At 36.5% G+C, this 21,879-nt stretch overlaps 1 protein-coding gene across 9 annotated transcripts in view; it reads right to left on the reverse strand.

Moving 5' to 3' along the window:
- The window catches only part of RAPGEF2 (Rap guanine nucleotide exchange factor 2), a 196,259-nt gene that overhangs the window by 15,914 nt on the left and 158,466 nt on the right, over nucleotides 1-21,879 (reverse strand). For all 9 annotated transcript variants that reach the window (XM_088132706.1, XM_088132707.1, XM_088132708.1 and 6 more), the window contains 10 exons: nucleotides 21,056-21,220; nucleotides 19,221-19,328; nucleotides 18,918-19,121; nucleotides 18,469-18,577; nucleotides 16,651-16,897; nucleotides 14,497-14,654; nucleotides 5,461-5,701; nucleotides 4,965-5,348; nucleotides 1,514-1,725; nucleotides 1,268-1,391 (listed from right to left, as the gene is read on the reverse strand). In XM_088132706.1, coding sequence (XP_087988832.1) covers nucleotides 1,268-1,391; nucleotides 1,514-1,725; nucleotides 4,965-5,348; nucleotides 5,461-5,701; nucleotides 14,497-14,654; nucleotides 16,651-16,897; nucleotides 18,469-18,577; nucleotides 18,918-19,121; nucleotides 19,221-19,328; nucleotides 21,056-21,220 — 1,952 coding nt within the window. The remainder of the gene's footprint in view (nucleotides 1-1,267; nucleotides 1,392-1,513; nucleotides 1,726-4,964; nucleotides 5,349-5,460; nucleotides 5,702-14,496; nucleotides 14,655-16,650; nucleotides 16,898-18,468; nucleotides 18,578-18,917; nucleotides 19,122-19,220; nucleotides 19,329-21,055; nucleotides 21,221-21,879) is intronic.

Here is a 21,879-nt window from a genome sequence, read left to right on the forward strand (position 1 = left end):
ACTGCCGATAGCTTGTCTCTGCAAACAGACTTCCTCCAATTGGTTTGTTCAGCATCAGCTGACGTCAGTTACATAAGGCTCGTGATTGGAGGAAGTCTGTTTGCAGAGACAGTATGGGCAGTTTCACTCGTGATTGGAGGAAGCCTGTTTGCAGAGACAAGCTATTTCACTCGTGATTGGAGGCTAGCAATAGGAGGAGGCCTGTTTGCAGGCGCAGTTCTCTCCTCGGCTTACTTCCTTGAATAAGACACCCTTCAATTTTTAGCGTAAGGATTTTAGAAAAAAGTATCGTCTTATAGTCGGAAAAATACTGTATAATAAACAATTAAGTTGGTATTAAGAAAGCATCATCAATTATGCTTCAAATATTTCTGGTAGCACTTTATCATTTTAATATACACCTCTGCATTTTAATTATCTACATGTTTTAATATAATAATATTTTAATAAGTAGGCTGTTATACAGCAACATAGCTTTGTACACACTCAACAGTTAAGCATTTCTTGCAATTTTCTCTGCCTTACATACTTTAAATATGGGCTAGTATTCCAGTTCTTACCTGCTGTTTTTATTTTTCCTCTTTCTCCTCTCTCTTGTGTAAATTGCTCAGTAACCTTTATCCCATTCCCCTTTCCCCCCTGTAATACTGTTACTGAATTGTACCTACATCTGGCTACTGACCATAATAAAGGATTTGATTTAGAATATAGAATGAATGCAACTTCTTAAGATTGTTTGCACTGAATTTGTGTCAACAGAATATATCTAATCTACCTGAATAAACATATATAGAAATTAATCCAAAATGTTAAAAAAGGTTTCATGGTAACACAGCAATCCAAGTGCTTATGGTCAAGTAATCATAATGAAAGAACCACAGGAAAAAAAAATCAGTGGAAAAGCAAAACCTTAGTACCAATCTCTAAATGGATGAGGCTTGAATTATTATGTATAATGTTTATTGATCAAGTGGGATTAGGGAGTCTGATGTGAATTTCAAAAGGGCAAATACATTACCTAAAAATGCTAAAAAGACAATTGCTTATTTCAGACTGATAAACACAAGAACACATGATTACTGTAAAAAAATGCAATCAGTTATCTAAGAAATACCATGATCACTTTTCCAATTCTAGATGTCACGCTTATTATTTAATTAACATGCTACTTAGTTAGCATGTTAACAACACAGTATGCCTGCCACTATTACATAATAAAATGTTTATTACATATTTTAAATGACTTTCTGTTGGTCAGAATACTCACCGAGTCCTGAACATCAGAGCAGGATCCATATTAACAGAAGCCATTCGGCCCACGTGGCGGATCTCTTTTGCAATCATTCTTAGTTTCTCAAAATTGACCAAACCTTCCACTTTGGAATCATTTCCTGTATTGCAAAATAATTATTGGCAAGGAACTATAGTTTTCTTCCATTTGTTGCAAAAAGAACTGACACACTTCAGCAGAATGCTGAAGAAATTGTAAGTACCTGATCTACTTTTCACTTACCTTCATGAAGAAATGTAAGATCCTTTTTTATTACAGGAAACAATGGAATAATTGGAGGCTGTAGATTTTGACTATTCAAGACATTGCGGTATTTTGCCATGTTCCTAGATGGATCAAATAAGTCCTGAAGATCTTGAAACAATTTCTCATATTTGCTTGGAAGTTTTTCCCACGTGGTTCTTAATCTTGCAACTGGAGCTAAGTTCAGACCACTAAACAATATGTTTAAAAAGGTTTCTGAAGTTTGCATGTGTACCATTCATACTCAATTTGTAAAGCAAGAATCAAATCAATCCAGTTAATGTAATAGATGGCTGAAATTCATACAGCAGTAAATAAAACCATGCCTTTCAAGAATTTAATCTTAAAATAGAAGCTCTTGTATAAACAGAAATATTAAAACAATATTTGTGAGTTGGAGGACAATAAAAGATAATACAGTATTTCTCTTTTTCTAAAAGTTCTCCCAGGTATTTTACAAGACTGCCAATAGCATGGCAATAGACATTTTTATAAAAAAGCATCATTTACAGTAAAGATGTGACAATGATCATCAGTAAGCATTTGTTAATGCCAGATGGAAGAACTGTAAGGGGTTGTACAGTGAAATCTATTCAGAAACTGCAGCTGTAAAATGGTATGAGTCATTCCTTAATATACTAGCAAAAGAAGCATGTTATTACCAGAGGTTTAGAAGAGACACTGACTGGCTATGCCTATTTGGCTATAATGGTGGTATTTATTATAAAAAGCTCTCTTTGCTTGAGTCTCAGTTATTTGATATTCAGCCTTCCTTCTCATAGACAGTAATTTCACTAAAATACTCAAACAAAAATGCCTGAATCAAGTGGTCCTAAAGTGTTTCAGTGGTATTAAGATATTAGCAGGTATCAAAATTGCATAGCTTCATACTTGGTCAGAGTAACATGGGGAAAGAAAAAAGACACAGTCACCTCAATATAAACTTGCTGCACCATGTCCCAAACTTTGATACTTAAGATTTTAAACCATAAAAAACTCCAGAAAACATATAAGATGTTCCTGTGGGGACCCAGTGTTAAATTTACATTGGACTATAATTTGAGAGATAACTTTTATAAAATGATGTACTAATGCTAATGGTATATGACACCAGCTAAATTGTCTAAAATGTATAAAGAATATCAAATCAGTGTTGGAAGTGTGAAAAGGAAGAGACGACTTTTTATCATGTATGGTGGACTTGTGAAAAAGCATACACACACACAGACACAGGGTACAAATTCATACCATGATACAAAAGATATTATCGACTACTATCATGATGAAACCAGAATTATTCTTACTGGGTTTTATGGACAAGGAATTAGAAAAGAAATATGGGAAATTAATATTGTATATGGTAACTGCGGCAAGATTATTGTATGCAAAAAGTTGGAAAAGCAATGAAATGCCTCCAGTGGGATTATAAAATTAACTGAACTTGCAGAAATGGTGAAGCTGACCAGTTTGGTCAGAGGAAAAAAGATAAAGACATTTTTAAAAGACTGGAACCCTTATATGGACATTTTGCTGAAAGAAGGGGGGGGGGACCAAGTTGGTGATTTGGAGATTAAAAATGGGACAAAGAGGTTGGGGAAATTTTTAAGATGATAATTACTTGATAGAAAGGAAAGCGGAAGGCACAATTATATGTTTTTTCTTTTTTAAAAAAAAACTTTCTTGTTTCGCTATTTCTTATTTTCTTAGTTCTTATTTGTTTTGTATATTTTACTACATTGAAAAATTATAATAATGTATCTATATCTATCTATCAAGAAACATGTAAGACGTTCCTGTACAAATGGCAAGTCATACACATTCATATATAAATGACCAGCAATATGAATAACTTATGAAATAACAAATAATATAATACATATATTAGTACAAAAAGTACTAATATATGTAACAGAATCCACTTTTCTTTATAAAGCAAACACTTGAATAGACTCTTAGAGCTGCATTCAGATTGAAAAGTAGCCTAATTCATGAGGTCCAGCCAGTTCAGCAATATATGAAAGTGATAAACCTCCAAAGCTTCATATATAATAGTAACTGCACAATTCAGAATCATAATTTATACACAAGCATGTGTGTGTCTATTAGAAAAGCAATATTTTTATTAACCAACTGAAGTTTTACAGAATAGTTGCAAATCTATAGATTCCTTAGACTTCTTCAGCAGGCAAAATATTAGAAGCCAGGAGGGGTGGGAAGGTGTTGGTGATGGAGAATTTGACTTATCTTGGCCATGTCATTATTATTTGACATCCTTAGTTGGTCAAAAGTTGCTTTAGACATGCAATTGGGTCTAGAATGTTATTAGAAGCACCAGTGGCTCTCCAAAACTCACTGGAAATAAGAAATAAGCAAATGTTCATAGTTCACATTTCTGGAGATAGAAATTCCAGATGTTAAAGTCAAAACTATTTCTATCCTACTATAAAAGTCAGTTCACAGATTGATAACAAGTCTAGTAATCATTTCCACAGCAATCACAGGTGCAAAATGTTCATCCCCACAAGTCAAATCTCCCTTTTATACTAAAGGAGTGTGAGAAAAAGAACAGAACCTCACTGCTTTATTTGCCTATAAACAGGTTTCTCATCTGAAAGCAAAGAACTCTCCCCAATTCTTGTGCTGTTATTCTAACCTTTGTTCTAATAAATCTTATAAATCAGAGCTCTGAGACATGTTCTTTGGATTAAACATTTTCAGTCCAAATTGATATAAAAAAAGACTGATACCTACCTGAGACACACAGCTATTTTTGGAAGGTGGAAAAAAGGAAGAAACTAGTCAATTTCTACCTGGAGAAAACTTAAGTTGTTGTTTTAGGTAACAAAATAAAAAAAATACAAACTGGTTCAGCTATAAATTGAAATTTGACCACATTTATTTTCCCCATTGTGCTTTATGATGAGTTCTAAGAAATTCAAAAGCTTTCAACCATTTTTTAAAACTTCACTGGATCAAAAAAATCAAAAGTCTATGGATTTTTTCCCCACGTTTTCCCCAACAATTACTACTTTTTAAAATGGAACTTATATTATGTGGCTTTTAAGGGACTTGTAACATATGAGACTTTATCACATTGACTTTTTAAAGAGAAACGAATGGTCATTCATTTCAGTCCACTGAGTTTTGTGGATACTTGCTTATAAATATGATATTTATAATGAAAACTTGTAATGATTATTTAAAGAGGGTTTTCAGGAAGAAAACTTAGCATTTTATATTATTCTTGCTCTGTCTAAAGCTACTGTGGTAGATTGTTAATGAAATATTATTGTAATATAAAATTATTAATTCCTAAAAATATTTATAAGTACTACTTTCTACTTATTATCTAGCACCTTTTTATAACAAAACATGTCAACCTTTGTTATCCCTATGTGTAAACATAAGAAAGAACTCTATCTTTGCTTACCTTATTATTGCAAACATTGAGTTAAAGTTCTTGCATTCTCTGCAGTGCAATGCTATCTTAATGAAGTGCTTAATTATCTTCATTCTTTTCAGCTGGTTGGTTTCTCGCAAAATCTCAGATGCTACCCAAAAGGTTTCTTGGTTTATTACTTCTTCAAACTTTTTTAAATTAGTACAGCTAAACTTAGATTTCAGTTTAAATAAGTCATCTATGTACTCTGTAGGTTCAATGTTGCGGAACAGTTCAAAATTACGCATTGAGAGTTGGGTAGCCACCTCTATAGTGCTGAGCTGCAGTAGAGAAATTTGGCTCTCTCTTAGCAATTCCTGAGCATCTTCATCTGAACACAAAGTTTCTGTCTCCATGTTATTTTTCAGATAGTACCTGAAATATATTTTTTTCACAAATTAATCTATCATTGTTAAATAAACAGCTTCCAAATGACTTTAATTATTGGATACCAATTTATAATCCAAAACGACTGATATTTTCTCACCTTCCACTAAGTTGTATTCTGTCAGCAAGTTTGGAGAGTTGATCTGGAAGTCTCCGTTGCTTGATGACACCCTCTGGAGTGACAGAGACCTCACATAAAGAATATGCATCTGGGGTGGTGGTTAAAGCAAACTCTCGAATTGCTTGAACAACCACTTCCTTTGCAGTTGTGTCCTTGCTTATCATAATATAGCGACTTTGCTGATCTGCTTTAAAAACTCGCAGAACCTGATCTGGTAAATCTGTAATTGAAAAAAAAATGTACCAAGACATATGTGAGGGTTCTTTGTTATCCAGGGACTGGACACACCACAGCGTAGCAAATCTGTATAAAATGCTTTGCAGCACACACCTTCCCCAACAACTACAGGCTATTGCTTTTCACCATCTAGTACTTTCAAGGTGACACATAGTCCTTTATACTCAAGCTAAAAGTTCAAATAAGAGTCCCAAATTCTATAAAGTAGCATATAACCTTTAAGTCTTTTTTTTTCACTGTTCTTGTGCTGGATGAAATAAGGTGCTGCCTCAATGTAGTTGTTCCTTTTTCACTGCTGCTGAGTTCCAGGCCAAGCTCCAAGCTCTGCTCTTAAGCAGTGGTGATTTTGAGCCCTCCAGCTGAGCTCCCAAGCCAAGCTCCAGGCAGGAATCCCAGTAGGATATGCTGCTTACCACAGTTGTGGTCTTCATAGTTGACTTGCAGTTCACTTGCCTGCCTACCTGCCAACTCCAGATGTTGATTTTTTGCTCCCTCACCTGCTCACCATTTTTCTATCACCTACATGCATACCCACACATGCTCTCCCTTAACATTTGCATTTGGTAGGCTAAGAGCCGGGGTGGGGTGGGTGTCAGCACGTCCTTGATGATGCCAGGGTATGGCTCAATTAGACAGGCAGCTGGAATGCCTGCGTAGCGGCTTGTAAGTAAATGAACCTTTTGCAGCCCATTGTAAAAAAAAATGAGCTGTGCTGAGCCTGAAGGGGGGAGGGGGGAAGGGGGAGGATATTGCTGCCTAGCTGCAGCCACTTTTGCCAAGCACAGACAATGCTCCCTGCTTCACTTCTTCCCATACCTCCCCCCCTTTTTATAGAAGGCCAAAGCTTCTGTTTGATCAGTTCCACTCTAACATTCATTATTTGGCATAGTTGACTTTTTGTTTTCACCATACTGGGACAAAAAATCTGCTATTACATTCTGTTTACCTGTGAGTTATTGTAAACCTGTAAGGTTGCAATGCTAGGTACCACCTGGTTAAATGTCTATTACTATTCCTCATTTGAAGCAACCAGGTGAGGGGCTGGTGATCACTGTGAATTTTCTCCCCCATAAATATACATGAAGTGCTTCAATGGCCCATTTTAGAGCACTGACTTCCTTTTCAATTGTATTGAATCATTGTTCTTGAGGTGTTAACTTCTTGGATAGGTAGATCACAGGATGGTCTCCATCCTCATATGTTTGTATTAACACTGCTCCTAGCCCTACATCTGAAGCATCCACCTGCAACATGAGTGGTCGGTCAAAGTCAGGTTCTTTAAGAACAGGACTTTAGCACAAGGCTTCTTTTAAATCTTCAAATGCCTTTTCCATCTGACTTGTTTTGATTCTTGCTTCTGGGTCAGATCAGTAAGAATTTGAACCCTAGAAGAGTAGTGAGGTATAAAGCAACTATAATATCCAATGAGCCCTAGAAAGGATTTTACTTCTTTTTTAGTCTGTGGAGGCTTAACTTGTTGGATAGCAGTCAGTTTTCCTAGTTCAGGGTTCACCTCCCCATTTCCAACTAAAAATCCTAGATATGTTAATTCATTAAACCGTAGATGGCATTAGGGTTGATTGTAAGTCCTGCATTCTTCAATTTGTTGACTACTTTTCCTAAGTGTCTTAGATTATCTTCCCAATTTGAGCTGTATATCACAATATCATCCAAGTAGGCTTCACACCACTTCCCTTTCCCTGGTAATACTCTATCCACAAGTCTGAAATGTAGCAGAAGCTCCATGAAGTCCAAAAGCCATTTTTGTAAACGGAAAGAGCCATTGGGGTGTGGCATATGCAGTTTTTTCTCTGGGTACCTTAATGGTATTTGCCAGTATCCCTTTGTCAGATCAATAGTAGAGAGATATTGGGCCTTACTCAGTCTATCCAAAAAGTCATCTATATGTGGCACTGGATAGCTGTCAAATTTAGCAACTGAGTTTACTAATTAATTCAGTAAGACCATCTGCCTGAGCATGATATGGACTAGTTCTCACTCCTTTTACTCCCAACACATCATAGAGCTGCTTTAGGAGGGTTGATTGAAAATTGCTTTCTTGATCCATCAATATATAATGAGGTATACCTATTTTACTAAAGATTTTTATCAATTCCTCTGCTATCCTCTTTGCTGTAGTAGTTCATAATGCAACTGCCTCTGGATAGCTGGTTGCATAATCACATACCACCAGTATATATCAGTTCCCTTTAGCTATTCTTGGAAGAGGGCCTACAATATCCATAGCCACTTTTACAAATGGTTCTGGCACAACAGGTACTTGTACCATTGGAGCATTATCTTGTCTTCCTTTCTTTTTGACTAACTGGCATTCTCTACATGCTTCACAATGCTTACTGACATCTATTCCAATTCCTGGAATGTATGGATGATCAGTGAAAAAGCAACAGTTACCAGTGTGTAATCAGTTCTTCATCACTGTTTAAGTCACACATATAGGTGATTAACCAGCAACTCAACCTGGAGGTGGGTGCCTCAGGAAAATACTAAGAATAGCACAACTTGATCAAATGGTGCATCTTGACAGGAATAATGCTTGACAAAAGTAAAAGGTTGTGATCATATTGCTATTCAATAAATTGCTGAAAAAGGCACAACCTACATTAATACCAATAATGTAGTGACTGCTTTGTTAGTGTCTATGGATGCCAATAGATACGGAAACCTTATCAAATTGCATCAGAGCCTAATGGCAGATATTACATATTTCAACAGCTGCTAGTGTGATATGAGGGAATCCATTTGTGGCCCAGAACAAGTAACAAAAAGATGAGAACCTCAGAGAAATGAAGAAATACATTTCATATGAGCTTTTCTGACATCAAATTCATGTAGGACTACTGAAGAGCAATCTTAAGGTTCAGGTGTAAATAGAAGATCAAGACTATGCTGGGCAAAAAGGAAGTGTCCTGGTTGCAAACTACCTTAAGCATCCTGGAGAACCACATAAGATTATCAATATGAACAGTGCAAGTTGGCTAGCCCATTGAGCAGAAAGCTGTTTTCCTAGCAAGCAGCTGTTGCAGACACGTGATGAAGGGCTCAAACTTCTGTACTGATGACTTGAAAGCAAACTTGTAATGGTTGCAGTACTGCTGCGAAGAAAGTCCAGGGAGTGGGCAGATCTGGATGGCACTTACAATGCATAATGACAAGATCCTGCTAGAGTAGAAGCCAAATTTATGTTTGACGGCACTGAGACTGAAGTGGGATGAACCAAGCTTGGTAAGGACACAATGGGGCTATGAAGATATAGCCAGTATCATCCTGAATAATTTTAGCCAGTATTCTAGTGATTAGCTGCTGGAGGGGGGGAGGGACCAGGGAGGCCTGGCAAAACTTGTGTTTTACTGAATTAGGACCATGCCCTACTCTACTGCAAGCACAACAGGTATTGACATCGAGGATTAATCTCTGGATCTATTTGTGAAAAAGGTTTCATTGTCTGAAGTCCCATTTCTAAGAGACAGATGATGCTTAGCTATGCATACCTGCCAGTATACTGTCTTTCTCTGCCAGACAAATGGCCACAAGAAAGAAATGCATACCAATCCCAAAACTTTCAGGGTAAAATTGATTAAAGATGGTATTTTTATGCATCATTTCTTCAAATACTACATTTATATGGCATTGTTCACAAGGATCTGAACAATCACTTGATTAAAATGCTAAAGGAAGATCACTCTTGAATATCATCAGGAGTTTCAGCTAATTGTTATAAAGAAGGTGCTTTTCCTGAAGTAACAGACCTCATATCTGTTCTAATGAGAGTTCCCATCTTGTATTGCATGGATATATAGTCAAGGTGACTGAACAAGTGAAGGTCAAGCTTCAGTGAAACTGGGTGACCAGATAATGGTTTGGAATTTAGGTGTGCAACGCACCCGAAGCAGTCATTCAGAAGAAAAAGAGTCCTAGTGTTTATGTTGAGACTTGATCTGAAGAATTGGATTATCTTATATGGAAAAATGTGATTTTTTAAAATGTTAATTTCTACATTACCTGGTGAAGAAATCAAGTAAAATCTAGATATGGTCCAAAGACCATATGGCCAGATATGGTAAAACCTATGGCAGAATCTCAATTATCCATTCATCTAGATATGGATTTACTGTAACTATGTTATCATTAGTGTCAGGCACTTCATAAAGACCCAAGACACTGTAGTCAAATCAAATAATTTCAAATAATGTCAAACAGATTTGATATGGTATCATACCGGTGGACAGTGGAAATATTAGAATAAATACCCATAGGATCCAGTGAAGCTTTTGACTACCCTGCTGGTTCCATCTGTGAAAATTAATATAAGCTTCCTGGAGTCTGGAAATTTATAGAAGCTTCCTGGAATCAAGCTGCATATGCATTTTTGTAATAAACAAATGTTGGAGTTTTTTGTTTCTCTGTAAGAGCCCTACATTTGATTCCTAGATAGAGCTTCTGTGCCTTATCCTATCTGTATCAGTTTGGGAACTAAAAAGGTATTTTCCTTCAGAGGGGAAACCTTCAAACCTAGCTCACAATTCAAAAGTAAGTTCAATAGTTTTGAGCCATAAGTTTCTCCTTGAAGTGACAGAATCTGCAGAATGAGGAGCAGCCATTAATTTGCCTCTTTGCAATAAGGACAGATTCTGCATAGAATACTCTTGTGTCAAACCCCTTAACTGCAGAACATGATCAAGCAAGCAAGATTCACTAGGGCTTTATTTAATTAGTTTTAATGATAAGAATTAGGGATTAAAGTACAGAATCTTGAGAACTGAGATGGGAACCCTGCAGTCCTCCTTTATTAGTGTGTTTGTTAAGGTGGAGAGTCTTTGAAACTTTTGAATTTATTCTCCTCAGACTACTTGCATCATAGGCTAACAATCTATTTCTATGATGTGTCAGTAACAACACCTGCCATCTGCTGATTGTTTGTGTTTGGAGATACTTCTTGTCCTCTCTCAGCCTCAGCATAATCTCTCACCCTCTGGTTATATTTCTTTTTATCACCAGGAAGAAAATTAAAGACAACACCTTCTCCCACAGGAAATGTGATTTTGCTAGGCAAGCTTGGTAATTCACCAAAGAGACAAGGACATGAATGAACAAAACTTGTAAATCATCATATCCAGTTTATGCTCATCCTTATCTATTGGGGTAGAATGTTGACTCTGTGAGCAATAACGAGATATAAATTATTGAGTTATATAGAAGGTACTGAAAAAGAAAGGAACAGACCTTTTCTTGAAGAATGTGAAGAATTTCAGGTGTTTTGAGGTAGATGGCATTGAAGAGAGCTTAAACAATGAATCCTTAGCCAAATTTAGGAAAGGTGGAAACATTTGTATTTGCATAGCTATTACTGTTTGTTTTGCACCAGGCCCTGCATTGGCTGCTCTGATTTTTGATCATTACACCACAGTGCATCATATAGTTAACCTGCTCTGTGAAGGACTGCATGTGCTCTAAGGAAAGAATTGTGTCTGATCTCCAACAATGGCATTCTATGAAGAAACGAACAGAGGTATTGAGATGGGTCAAATATTTTAAGATATACATAGATAGAATTGCCAGCAAAACTCTGAAAGCAGACATCTGAATAGCAAATTGGATTGATGGTATCATAGAAGAATGAATGGAGACTGCATTTCATAATGCATCTGAAAAGGAAGGAATGAAACAGACCTGATTTTGTTCACTAGCAATCTGGGGGAAAAAAGAATCTTGATAACGATACAAGGTGTGGGGAGAGAATGGTCTCTCACTTCTGGAATTTGATTCCTCACTTGGAGGCTCAGGATAGTTGATTAAAGCATCTGGGGTGTTAAATATACCCTAATTCAGCATCACTGGAAAGCAAGAGCAGCAAATAGGTTTAGATGGAGATTTGGGGGCAATCATAACTGCCATGTTGGCTGTACTCAGAGTCTGCTCCCAGATACATATATACAATGATTGCAGTGGGACTACTTTGTAATGGTTTCAGTTAAGAACATGTCTCCATGATTGCCTTTTATGGAACAGGGCACAAAAATGACTCTCCATAAGGAGAAGTGTGCCTCCGCAACTCCATTATCAAGTATTTTTAAAGAGGCCTGGAGGCCATAAATTCTAACAATACCAAGCAAACACTGAAAACGTGAGAGGAAGAACGGAGATGTTTCTGTACAGAAATCAAAAAAGGGCCAAGATGGTTGGCAGAAGTCCTGTCTTTTCATGAAGCATGATATAACGAGGTAGAGCTCCTGTCAAAATCTTAAGCTCTGAAACTCAGCAGACCACAGAACCGTTATATATGAATCACAGAACTAAAATTAAGAATTGAATGTTCTAATGTAATGCTAAACTGTGATTTGCTGAAAGTGGAGGCAATTTTTTAAATTTTTTTCATTTTGAGTGTACCAGTGATGAAAAAGGAGGGGGAACACACTATTTTGCAGTTCACACAAATAATGATCAATCCTAGTTTACTATAATGACAACATTCAACACTATACTTGTTCATAATTTGATGCTCTCTACATCTACAAAAATTACAAAAAATAAATTGAGGTATGTTTTAAATATAGTGACAATAAAGGTAGTCCTTGACCTATGGCCATTCATTCAATGACTGTCTGAAGTTACGATGGCGCTGAATGAATGGTGATTACGACCGATCTTCGGAGTTCTGGCCATCCCAACACCCCTGTGGTCACATGATTGCGATCTGGACACTTGGCAACCAGTTTGCACTTATGACTGGTTCCAGAGCCCCATGATCATATGATCGCTGTATGCAACCTTCCCTGCTGGCTTCCCCAAAAAGTCAAGGAGAAAGCCGGCAGGGAAGGTTGTAAGTTGCTAGGGTAAGTCTCCCCCACCCACACATTCTCTCTAGCCTCTCTTCACTTGTGCTGAGTCAGTCACTCATGCACCCTTCCCAACCCTCATGCCTCCCTCACACCCTCACACACCACCTTGCACCACCGCACCAGCCTCCCTGACCTGTGTCCTCCCCGAGACTCCCTTGTCCCTCCCACACTCCTTGACCCATGCCACGCCTCTTGAGCACCCCTTGCACCTCCACACACTCTGTCCAACCTGCGCTGTGATTCGTGTGCACCCCCCTCACCCTCTTGCACACCCTCTCTGACTTGCACCCTCATGTATCCTCCCCAACCTGCACCTCTCGCACACCCCCTTGCACCCTCCCTGACCCACACCTCCTTCACACCCCCATGCACCCCCACACACCCTCTTTGACCTGTGCTATGCCTCTTGAGCACCCGCACACACCTCCCTGACCCATGCTGCGCTTCTTGTGCACCCCCTTTCACTCTCGCCTGCATCCCCTCCCCAACCCTCCTGTGCACTCCAGCGCATCACCTTGCTTCTTTCCCTACCCAGCAGCAGCCACTTACCTACCTGCCTGGGACTTGCAACTTCCTGCCGGCTTCCCCACTGACTTTGGTTATGGGAAGCTGGCAGGAAGTTGCCTCGCCTAATGACTGTGGCATTCGGTTAACAATGGCAACAGGACTGCAGGGATTGCTGTCGCTAAGAGATGCAGTCACGCTTTACAACTGCATCATGTAGTGATGGAAATTCCAGTCCAAATTGCTGTCGTAAGTCAAGGATTACCTATATGCCTCTCACACAGGGATACTATAGAATGGTAGACACTATAACATTTAAGATTGCAGATATGTACATCTACTTTGAACTGCATTATTTCACAGTAAATTTAGCTAAAGGAAATGTAACATCTAATAAGTATCTTACATAAAACTGTAATTTAAAGATCTAAAGGGCTGTCACACAACTTCTCTACTGCCCCAGACAGCAGGTTCAGATCCAATGTTTAAAACCACAAGAAAGGAGATTAGGCTAGACACTAGGACAAACTTCCCAGCTATATGGGCTGTTGGCCAGCGGAAAATATTCCAGTGATATGGTGAGTTCACTTCTGTTAGACATCTTCAGGCAGAAGCTGGAGGGTCACCTGTCAAAGATGCACTAGTGGATCCCATAGTGAGCAGGGGGAGTTGGACTACATGACTTCTGTGGTCTCTTCCAACTAATGGTTTAAATTCTCTATGCTTGAAATAGCATTTAAAAGTCTACAGGCCAAACTACATCCCAGATTCATTTTGACATAGCTATATACACCCAGTAATAAATATAAATACATGCTACTTTGTAATAGTGCAGATGAGCATGAAACAGCAAACTCAGGGAGGCAGTGAAGGACAGGAAGGCCTGGCGCAATATGGTTCATGGGGTCACGAAGAATCGGACACGACTTAATGACTAAACAACAACAAATAGTGCAGAGTGGGGTTTTTTGGGTTTTTGTTTCAGTATCACTTATTTAATCCTACTATAAGCTGCCAATTGTTATTTTTAGCTGGCTAGTATAAAAATAGCTCAAGCAAGCAAACACACAAACGGTTTTCTTTTATAGAATTTGCGTGTTCTGTGAAGATGGGATGAGAATACACAAAGGATTTTACATAAGGCAGATATACATATCCCCAAATTCCAGCAACTGTTATCAGAATAAATCAAGGGCCATGATAAGTAGCAAATCATATTTGGGTATAGTTTAGTATATGATTGAATTTGTGCACTTAAATGGTCTTACCTGTTTCTATGTATTTCACTATAACATGAAGCAAGCTAACACAATACTCAACTGAATTTAAGGTGCACGTTTTTCATTTCAGTTTTTATATCCATCAGTAAAATAAAAGGTTGGTTCATGGATGGCAATCAAAATGTGATGCTCACCTGGAGTTGTGTTGAAATCTAAGATGCGATGATGTGACTGTAGTAAGTCAGGATTGCTTGATGACAATGTTCCACTGACAGGTAGAGCAGGAGGAATGTGCTTGGTCTGCCTTAAACCTACAATGCTATCATCCTGAGACTGACCAATTCCAATATCACTATATTAGTAGGAGAGAAATACAGTTACGTAGTATTCTTATATATAATGTAGAGCATCTTCTCTCAGTATTCCTGTAAGTTATGAGCTTTCATGTTGCTCTAAACTCACTGGCCCATAAAGTTCATAAATTTAAGCATACCTTTGATAAACCAGGCTGAGGCTTGCTGTAGTGCATGTGGAAGTTACACAAATGTGCCATGCATGGAAAAGCATTTTAAAAATAGCATTTACAGGAGAATAAATGCTGGTATATTTAATTTTCACACCATTCCTCCTACATATACTAGTAACATTAGCTTCAGTTCCCAAATTATTCAAGAATACACAAAAACAAGTTTCCTACAACTTTACAATGTAATAGTTACTAAATCTTTCTGATGTAAATCAGACTCTAACATCATCAGAATATTCAAACGGTACTTCACCGAGCTTCATTTAATCTTTAGAATTAAATAAAGTAGTAGAAGGCCAGTACCATTCAACAAAAATGAGTGCTTTTAAAAAATCTAATTTTTTGACATACTTGAATACATAATATTATTGCATTGCATAGGTGTTTAATTTTGAAGAAACAATTGTAATTCCTGAAGGTTAGAGTGCTAATTTTATTTTAGGTAAAAGTGAATATACTGTCTTAATGCACAATTTTTCAAAAACCTTGATTACTACCATGGGGCAGGGGGGAAGAATTAAAATATGAAACAAGTGACTTTATTGCAACAATATCACATTACAATGTCATGTACCTTTTCTATATGAATAAAAAAGATAATAATGAAGAAAATTATCTTCTTCCAAAATTTTGATTAACAATTGTAAGTATATGCATCACTGTGATAAACATAAACTATTAAACCATTCGAGCACAACAGACTCTGTTATTGAGAACCTATAAAGGACTATTTCTAATATGTGTGGAGGAGATGGTTCCAGAGACACAAGAAATAAGTAACTGCAATGCTTTATACTAGGGGTTTGAAAACCTTTTCAGACTGTTAAATTTGTTAGTTAAAACAAAACAAAACAAAATAAAACCAGAACCCTGATCAAGAGGCAAAGCGCTAGTGACAGAAAATTGGCTGTGTCTGAGTGATTTTTTTTCCCCTTCTTAATCTCTCATGGAATCTCATCAAGTTCTCACGGAACCCAGGGGTTCCATGGAACAGTTTGAAAAATCCTGCTTTATACTAAAACTTGGGAGTGCCCAGTCAAACTACTATAATTTTAATTTGTAACTTCCTTGAAAAGCATCTTCCACATTACAAAACGAAGTGGAATCTGCTGTGTCACAGAACATTTAGGAAATGCAAAATTTATTGTCTAATTATTTGAACTGTACCTATGAGATTTGGAAATACTCTAGCAATATGGGCTATGCTAGCTGAGTGAGAAAAACTGTCTTCTCATCCTTGTTTCTTGCAAAACCCCATCAAAATGCATGGAAGAGGAAAGGATGAAGCTTAATTTCTTTTTTAAAAGACTAATATGTCTTACAGAGTACATCAAAGATGTAACTGACAAATCAATTCTGGAAACTTTGGTTCAGTTTAATACATGAACAAAAATTCTGCATCAAAAGTCAGGATAACAATGCACATGACACAGATCAAGGTGCACTGATGGAAATTGCCTACTTGCTTTGGGATTTCTTGACGTTATACAATTGTCATAACCCAATTTCTGGAATCTTTCCCTACGCAACAAAATTTTATTTCACTTACCTGTATTTATCTGTGCCAGAACATATATTCAAGCAAACTTAAATGATCAATTATGTCTACTTTTGTTCTATTATAACACTTAGGAAAGTAGAAACAGTATTTCATTTCTCTTTCCATAAAGATATTTGAAACTTTCTCTTTTCACCCCTGGTTTATACTCTCCATGTTTTTTCTTTATGATCATTTATCAATGCTAAGAAATGCATGGGTGACATATCTAAGCTAATGTACTACAGCATGAAAGCATATTGTGCAACTATATATCACACTCACTTGTATGGTTTCTGAGGCAGGATACTGATGCGGGTTTTGTCTAGTATTTTCTTTAATTTGTTTCTCCCTCCAACAGTGTTGGCTTTGCTTTTCTTGGTTACTTTTTCCAATCCTATCACCTGTTCCACATCAACTGCAAGATCTGGGATGGAGTAACGGCTTGCTTTTTTAATATCACCAATTTTAGGAAGGTGAGGAGCACCATTTCTTTTGTCCTCAGACAACCTTGTTAGAAGTTCTTTAAAAACTGCATAGGAAAGGAAAGGAAAAGAAAACATGTAGAAAAAACAGCCTCCCCCCCCAAATATGTACTTTTCAAGTTCCAATAAATATAAAATTTCAGTCTAGTTCCACAAATCTATTTTAGGGGCAGAACTGAGTCTTCAAGATATATTATTTACTTCTATTACTTTCAGATATCAGGTCAGCCATAATGTGCTTTTGACTTAGTCTGATATGCAAAGTAAGTGAATAAACAACTGTTTCAGGACAAAGTCAGACCTGAACTGTGAGTTTAATAGTGACATATTAACAGCAACTGCTTTAGTGAGATATGCAATGGAGATACATAGTTTGTTTGTAATTTTCTGACACAGGGAAGGTTGCAAACATTGTCCAACTATATATTTTATATAAAATATGTAAAATGTCTATGTTCAGGCCTACACTGTGGCAATGAGTGGATAAAGTGCTAAGATGATCTCTGCCACCTGCACACTTGATCCATGACCTTCCTCAATTCCTCAGGCGACTGGTGCAGTTGTGATCAGCTGGATCTGCGAGGGTGTCATTACCTCAAGGAGAGAGTGATGTCATCTTTTTTTGAAAGTGGTGGACCCCACCCCCATCAAATGTATGTTCATTAGTGGATTTTTTTTGTGTTGATCTTGTTTTTAGAGTGTACTTGACAAAGGAACAATTTTTCAAAATGTGTCAGGTTCAATACATACACACACACACACACAACCCCCCCCACATATATATATTATATATACAAAAAGCATTATATATACAAATATATATTATTTACTTATTTATTGGCACTTGGGAATGCTCCCTCCTTTCTTTCCCCTTCTTATTACTACTTGCCTAGAAAAAGTACAATGCATTATAGATGGGGCTGCCTCTGAAAACCACCTAGAAACTGGAGTTGCACCCTTGTGTTAACTAGCCCTCATTGCTGACAGCACATTTCACCTATGTTATGGGGCCTGACATGGCTTCCTTTTAAACTTTTAGGTGCAACTGAAATTGCTGGTTTTGACCTATAACATTCCATATAGTTTGGCACCTAATTACCTGCAAGACCACATTCTCTAATCTGAATCAGGGGTTAGAGAATATGCCATGGAAGCTAACAGCAGGACTCTATTTCTGAAAAGTAAGGTGGATGGGGGTGGAAAGGCACTGTTTTTCAATAGCAGCACCTGCTTTTAGAACAGTCTCTCTCTTGGTATCAGATATGCCCCCACTCTGATTTTGTTTCAGAAGATGCTCAGACTGAGCTCTTCTGTAGAACATTCATTGCTTGAGTGCTATAATCCAGGGTTTTTATATAGTAACAGGGATATTTTTCTGTTGTTGTGAATGTTTTTACAGATAAGTTTATTTATTGTGGATGTTTAATTATTTTATTCTTTAATCACCATGGTTGTTTTACTGTAACCATGGATGTTTATATCATAATATCATTAGTCACTTAGAGTCCTATAGTAGTTGGTGGTATTCAGGCCAATTAATTATATAAATATTACATCATATATTTAAACCTACTGTATTTGAATAAAAATAACACAATTTTATGTCATTAATACTTACCAAATAAGTTGGTTTTCACAGTGATAGATAAATGGGTATTATTTTGAAGAATTTCCATGGCTTTTGATAGCTGGATATTTTCAAAGTTTTGGCCATTCACCTCCAATATCTAGAAAGGGTAACAAGAGAATCTCACACTGGCAAATTAGAATAATCAGAAATTTATAACACAAAACTTATATGAAGTATGTTATAAAAATAACATCATTTGTTTTCACTGAATTCATATTATCAATTGATGTTTTTAGACTAGGCTCATCCCTGTAATTGACTGTCTTATTCACAAAACTTTACAGTGGTCCAGAAATAATCATCTTTAAACCTCCTGTGCTTTCCTACCACTCTTTTTTTTTTCTTTTACTTTTTAGTTTTCATATAAAAATGGAATGGCTAAACAATGTCTTTTTTCTGGAAGTACCTACTGACATTTCAAACATTAATTTGCATACCTGATCTCCACGTTTCAAGCCTGCTTCAGTAGCCTTGCTACCCAAATCTACGCTGTCAACAAAGATTCCAAATCCCTTTTCAGATCCTCCTAATAATAAGAAAGGCAAAGGAGCTTCCCGAGATGGCTTTGTCAATGTTATAGTCCTTCGTTTAGCTTTAGCAGCACATGCAATATTTAACAGCCTCAGATGTCCACCCATTTTCTGCAAGCAAAAATATTAATTTAGAACCATTAATTTCAATGTTATTCTCAGTGCAGCACCACAAACTTTTTTCCTCCATGTCTAGAGGTCTATTCATACCTCTCTTTCCAAATTGTTCTCAAATTCCTCCAGAAAACGAGTCATTGCAGGGTCTCCCTCAAAATCATTGAAGTGATTGTTCACCCACAATAACACTACCCGTGTAACCTGAAGGAAGAAATATAAAATTGTGCTACATTTTCATACAAATTATTATGTCCATCTGATCTAATATTTTAGGTGTGAACTGATCTGATCAAGTGATATTTAACTTGACTGAATGATGTGAAATTCATCATTTTTATAAGAGTACCCCAATATTAAAAATAACCCACCCTGAAACTTTTTTTTTAAATAAAACCTTGTACATTTTCAGAATGATTCATTTCACCATTTCTATGCAAATGAGAAAATACAGCCCAATTCATTCAATATTTGAAATAATTCTTCTAGTTCCAATAGACATTCTAAGAGAAAAGTTTATATTTGACAGATTCTTTTAAATTCCTGCTTATCTTACTTTATAGCTGAGCTTCAGAGAGCCCTGACCCTTCTGTTCTCCCACAAAGCCCTAATAACCTGGCTCTTCTCTCAGGCATTGGGCCAGACCATGGGACGAGCCGATATAAAATGAAAAGCCCTTAAATGAGATATATGTTGATTGGCCTTGGCTGACTCTGTTATTACTGTTATTTCTGTTATTCAGTTACCCTGTTGTTCTTTATGTTCCAAAGTTTATCCTATTACATTATTTCATATTATATCTTATTTTATTTTTAACTCATTGTTTTCAGGGTTTTTTTTTTTCCCAAACAGTAAGTCACCCAGTCTCATTCTTGTGAATTGGGCATCCATATAAATCTAATAAATAAATAAATAGCACATCAGTTTCAATAAACTGTTATGTTCTTAACTTGCTAATTAAAATGTTTAGCATTAGCTAAACCTTGGAAACCTTGGAAAGGTCCTTCTTTGTTGCTCGCAAGCTGTAGAATATATCTTTTGGAACGATGACTGCGCCCCACCGTCTTTACTTTCAGAAAATATGACTTATTCTTTTAATTTGCTTTTAAACTATTTAATAGCTATTCAGTAGCTACTGTTTTATGTTTGTAGTTTTAATTATTGTGTGATTATTTTATATATTTTTTCTTTTCTATTCATAACTATCATGAACATGAGCTTTGGAGAAAATATGAGACACAAATCCAGCAAAAAATACAAATCATCACCATCATGTGATTCTGTAACAAGAATTTTAGTTATGCTAGTTTATTTAGAAAGGAAAGTTTTGCTCCTACTATGTCAGCAAACTGATTCTTTAGCAATACCCTTTCAGATTTTAATAATGTGAAACAATACAGATGTTCTTTCTATGCATTTATAAAACAAGAAGTTCACATCAATCTTTGTTAACAATGCTACAAGGTTAAAAAATCATAATCAGACCTTGATCTGAACAAGAATTCTTATAAAGTGCTATTAGGAATTCATAGGATGCATAATTTTAAGAAAGATTATTATTTAGTTGTAATTTTTTTTTTGAATTTACAAATATTAATTAAAGTCTCCTAACAGAGCATATTGCTTAACACTTCATGTGATATACACAATATGCATTATAATTTCTTAAATTATAACAAGAGATGGACAGAGTATACAAGATTTAACATTCCATAGTAAGGGACATGTGCATGTAAATGATGGTGGAGCTTTTTACTACATGAAATTACATTATGTTATATGTAGTGAAATACATGGGTTAGTTCCTAATTTTTTTTCCAGTGATGTGAAGGGGAAAAAGATGATTGTCACTCCCCACCCCCACCCCATATAAACTATCCACAGTACATTATAATAAAAATAAAGACATAGAAGAAAATTATTTATGCAACCTTATCCCTGAGGCTAGGATCATTGAACCACTCCAATAACTTTTTTCCCACTTCCATTGGGCTCGAAAGGAAGGTTCTATATGTCAATAAGAAATCTTCTATGTAAGTTGGATCCACTACTGAATGCTCTTCTACCAAATGCATTGTTAATCTCTCCGGTGTTCCCTGTAAAATGTAAATATTCAAACATCAGGGCATGAATGTGTTTTTTCCTTGCATCTTCTATTTGTTTCACCAAATTTAAAACAGAACGGAATGTTTATTGGACTATATTTAAAATTAGACAACACTTAATACAGAAAGCCAAGAATTCAGTGGCATTCTCCACACGTATTGATATACTGTATATATCTGCTAGTTTGTGGCATTTGGGCAGCTGCACAATAGCCTGCAAGGTGCTTTCAAGAATACAGATCCTGGCTTGGATAAAACAGCATGAAAATGCTTGTGGTAAAACTGAACTTTGCTAGAATTGCCTATTACTATCTTTGCATGTAGCAGAGAAAGTTGCACGTAGCATGAATACAAATAAGTCTGGTAATCTAGTCTACATCTTCTCTAGTTTATTAAAAGCATTATATAAAAGGTTCAGTTGACCAAAACCATGATGAACAACAGAAGTTAATATCTATAGGCCCCACTGGTATTGACTGTGGCATATGGAAGATTGCTCCATGGATTCTTTGTGTAAACGACAAAGAAGATCAAGAAATGAAATGAAATGAAATGAAATGAAATGAAATGAAATGAAATGAAATGAAATGAAGTGAAGTGAAGTGAAGTGAAGTGAAGTGAAGTGAAGTGAAGTGAAGTGAAGTGAAATG

This window comes from Python bivittatus, unplaced genomic scaffold (genome assembly GCF_059951505.1).
Source record: "Python bivittatus isolate LINGU-HERP-01145 unplaced genomic scaffold, Pbiv_v1 ctg000070_np1212, whole genome shotgun sequence".
Taxonomy (NCBI): domain Eukaryota; kingdom Metazoa; phylum Chordata; class Lepidosauria; order Squamata; family Pythonidae; genus Python; species Python bivittatus.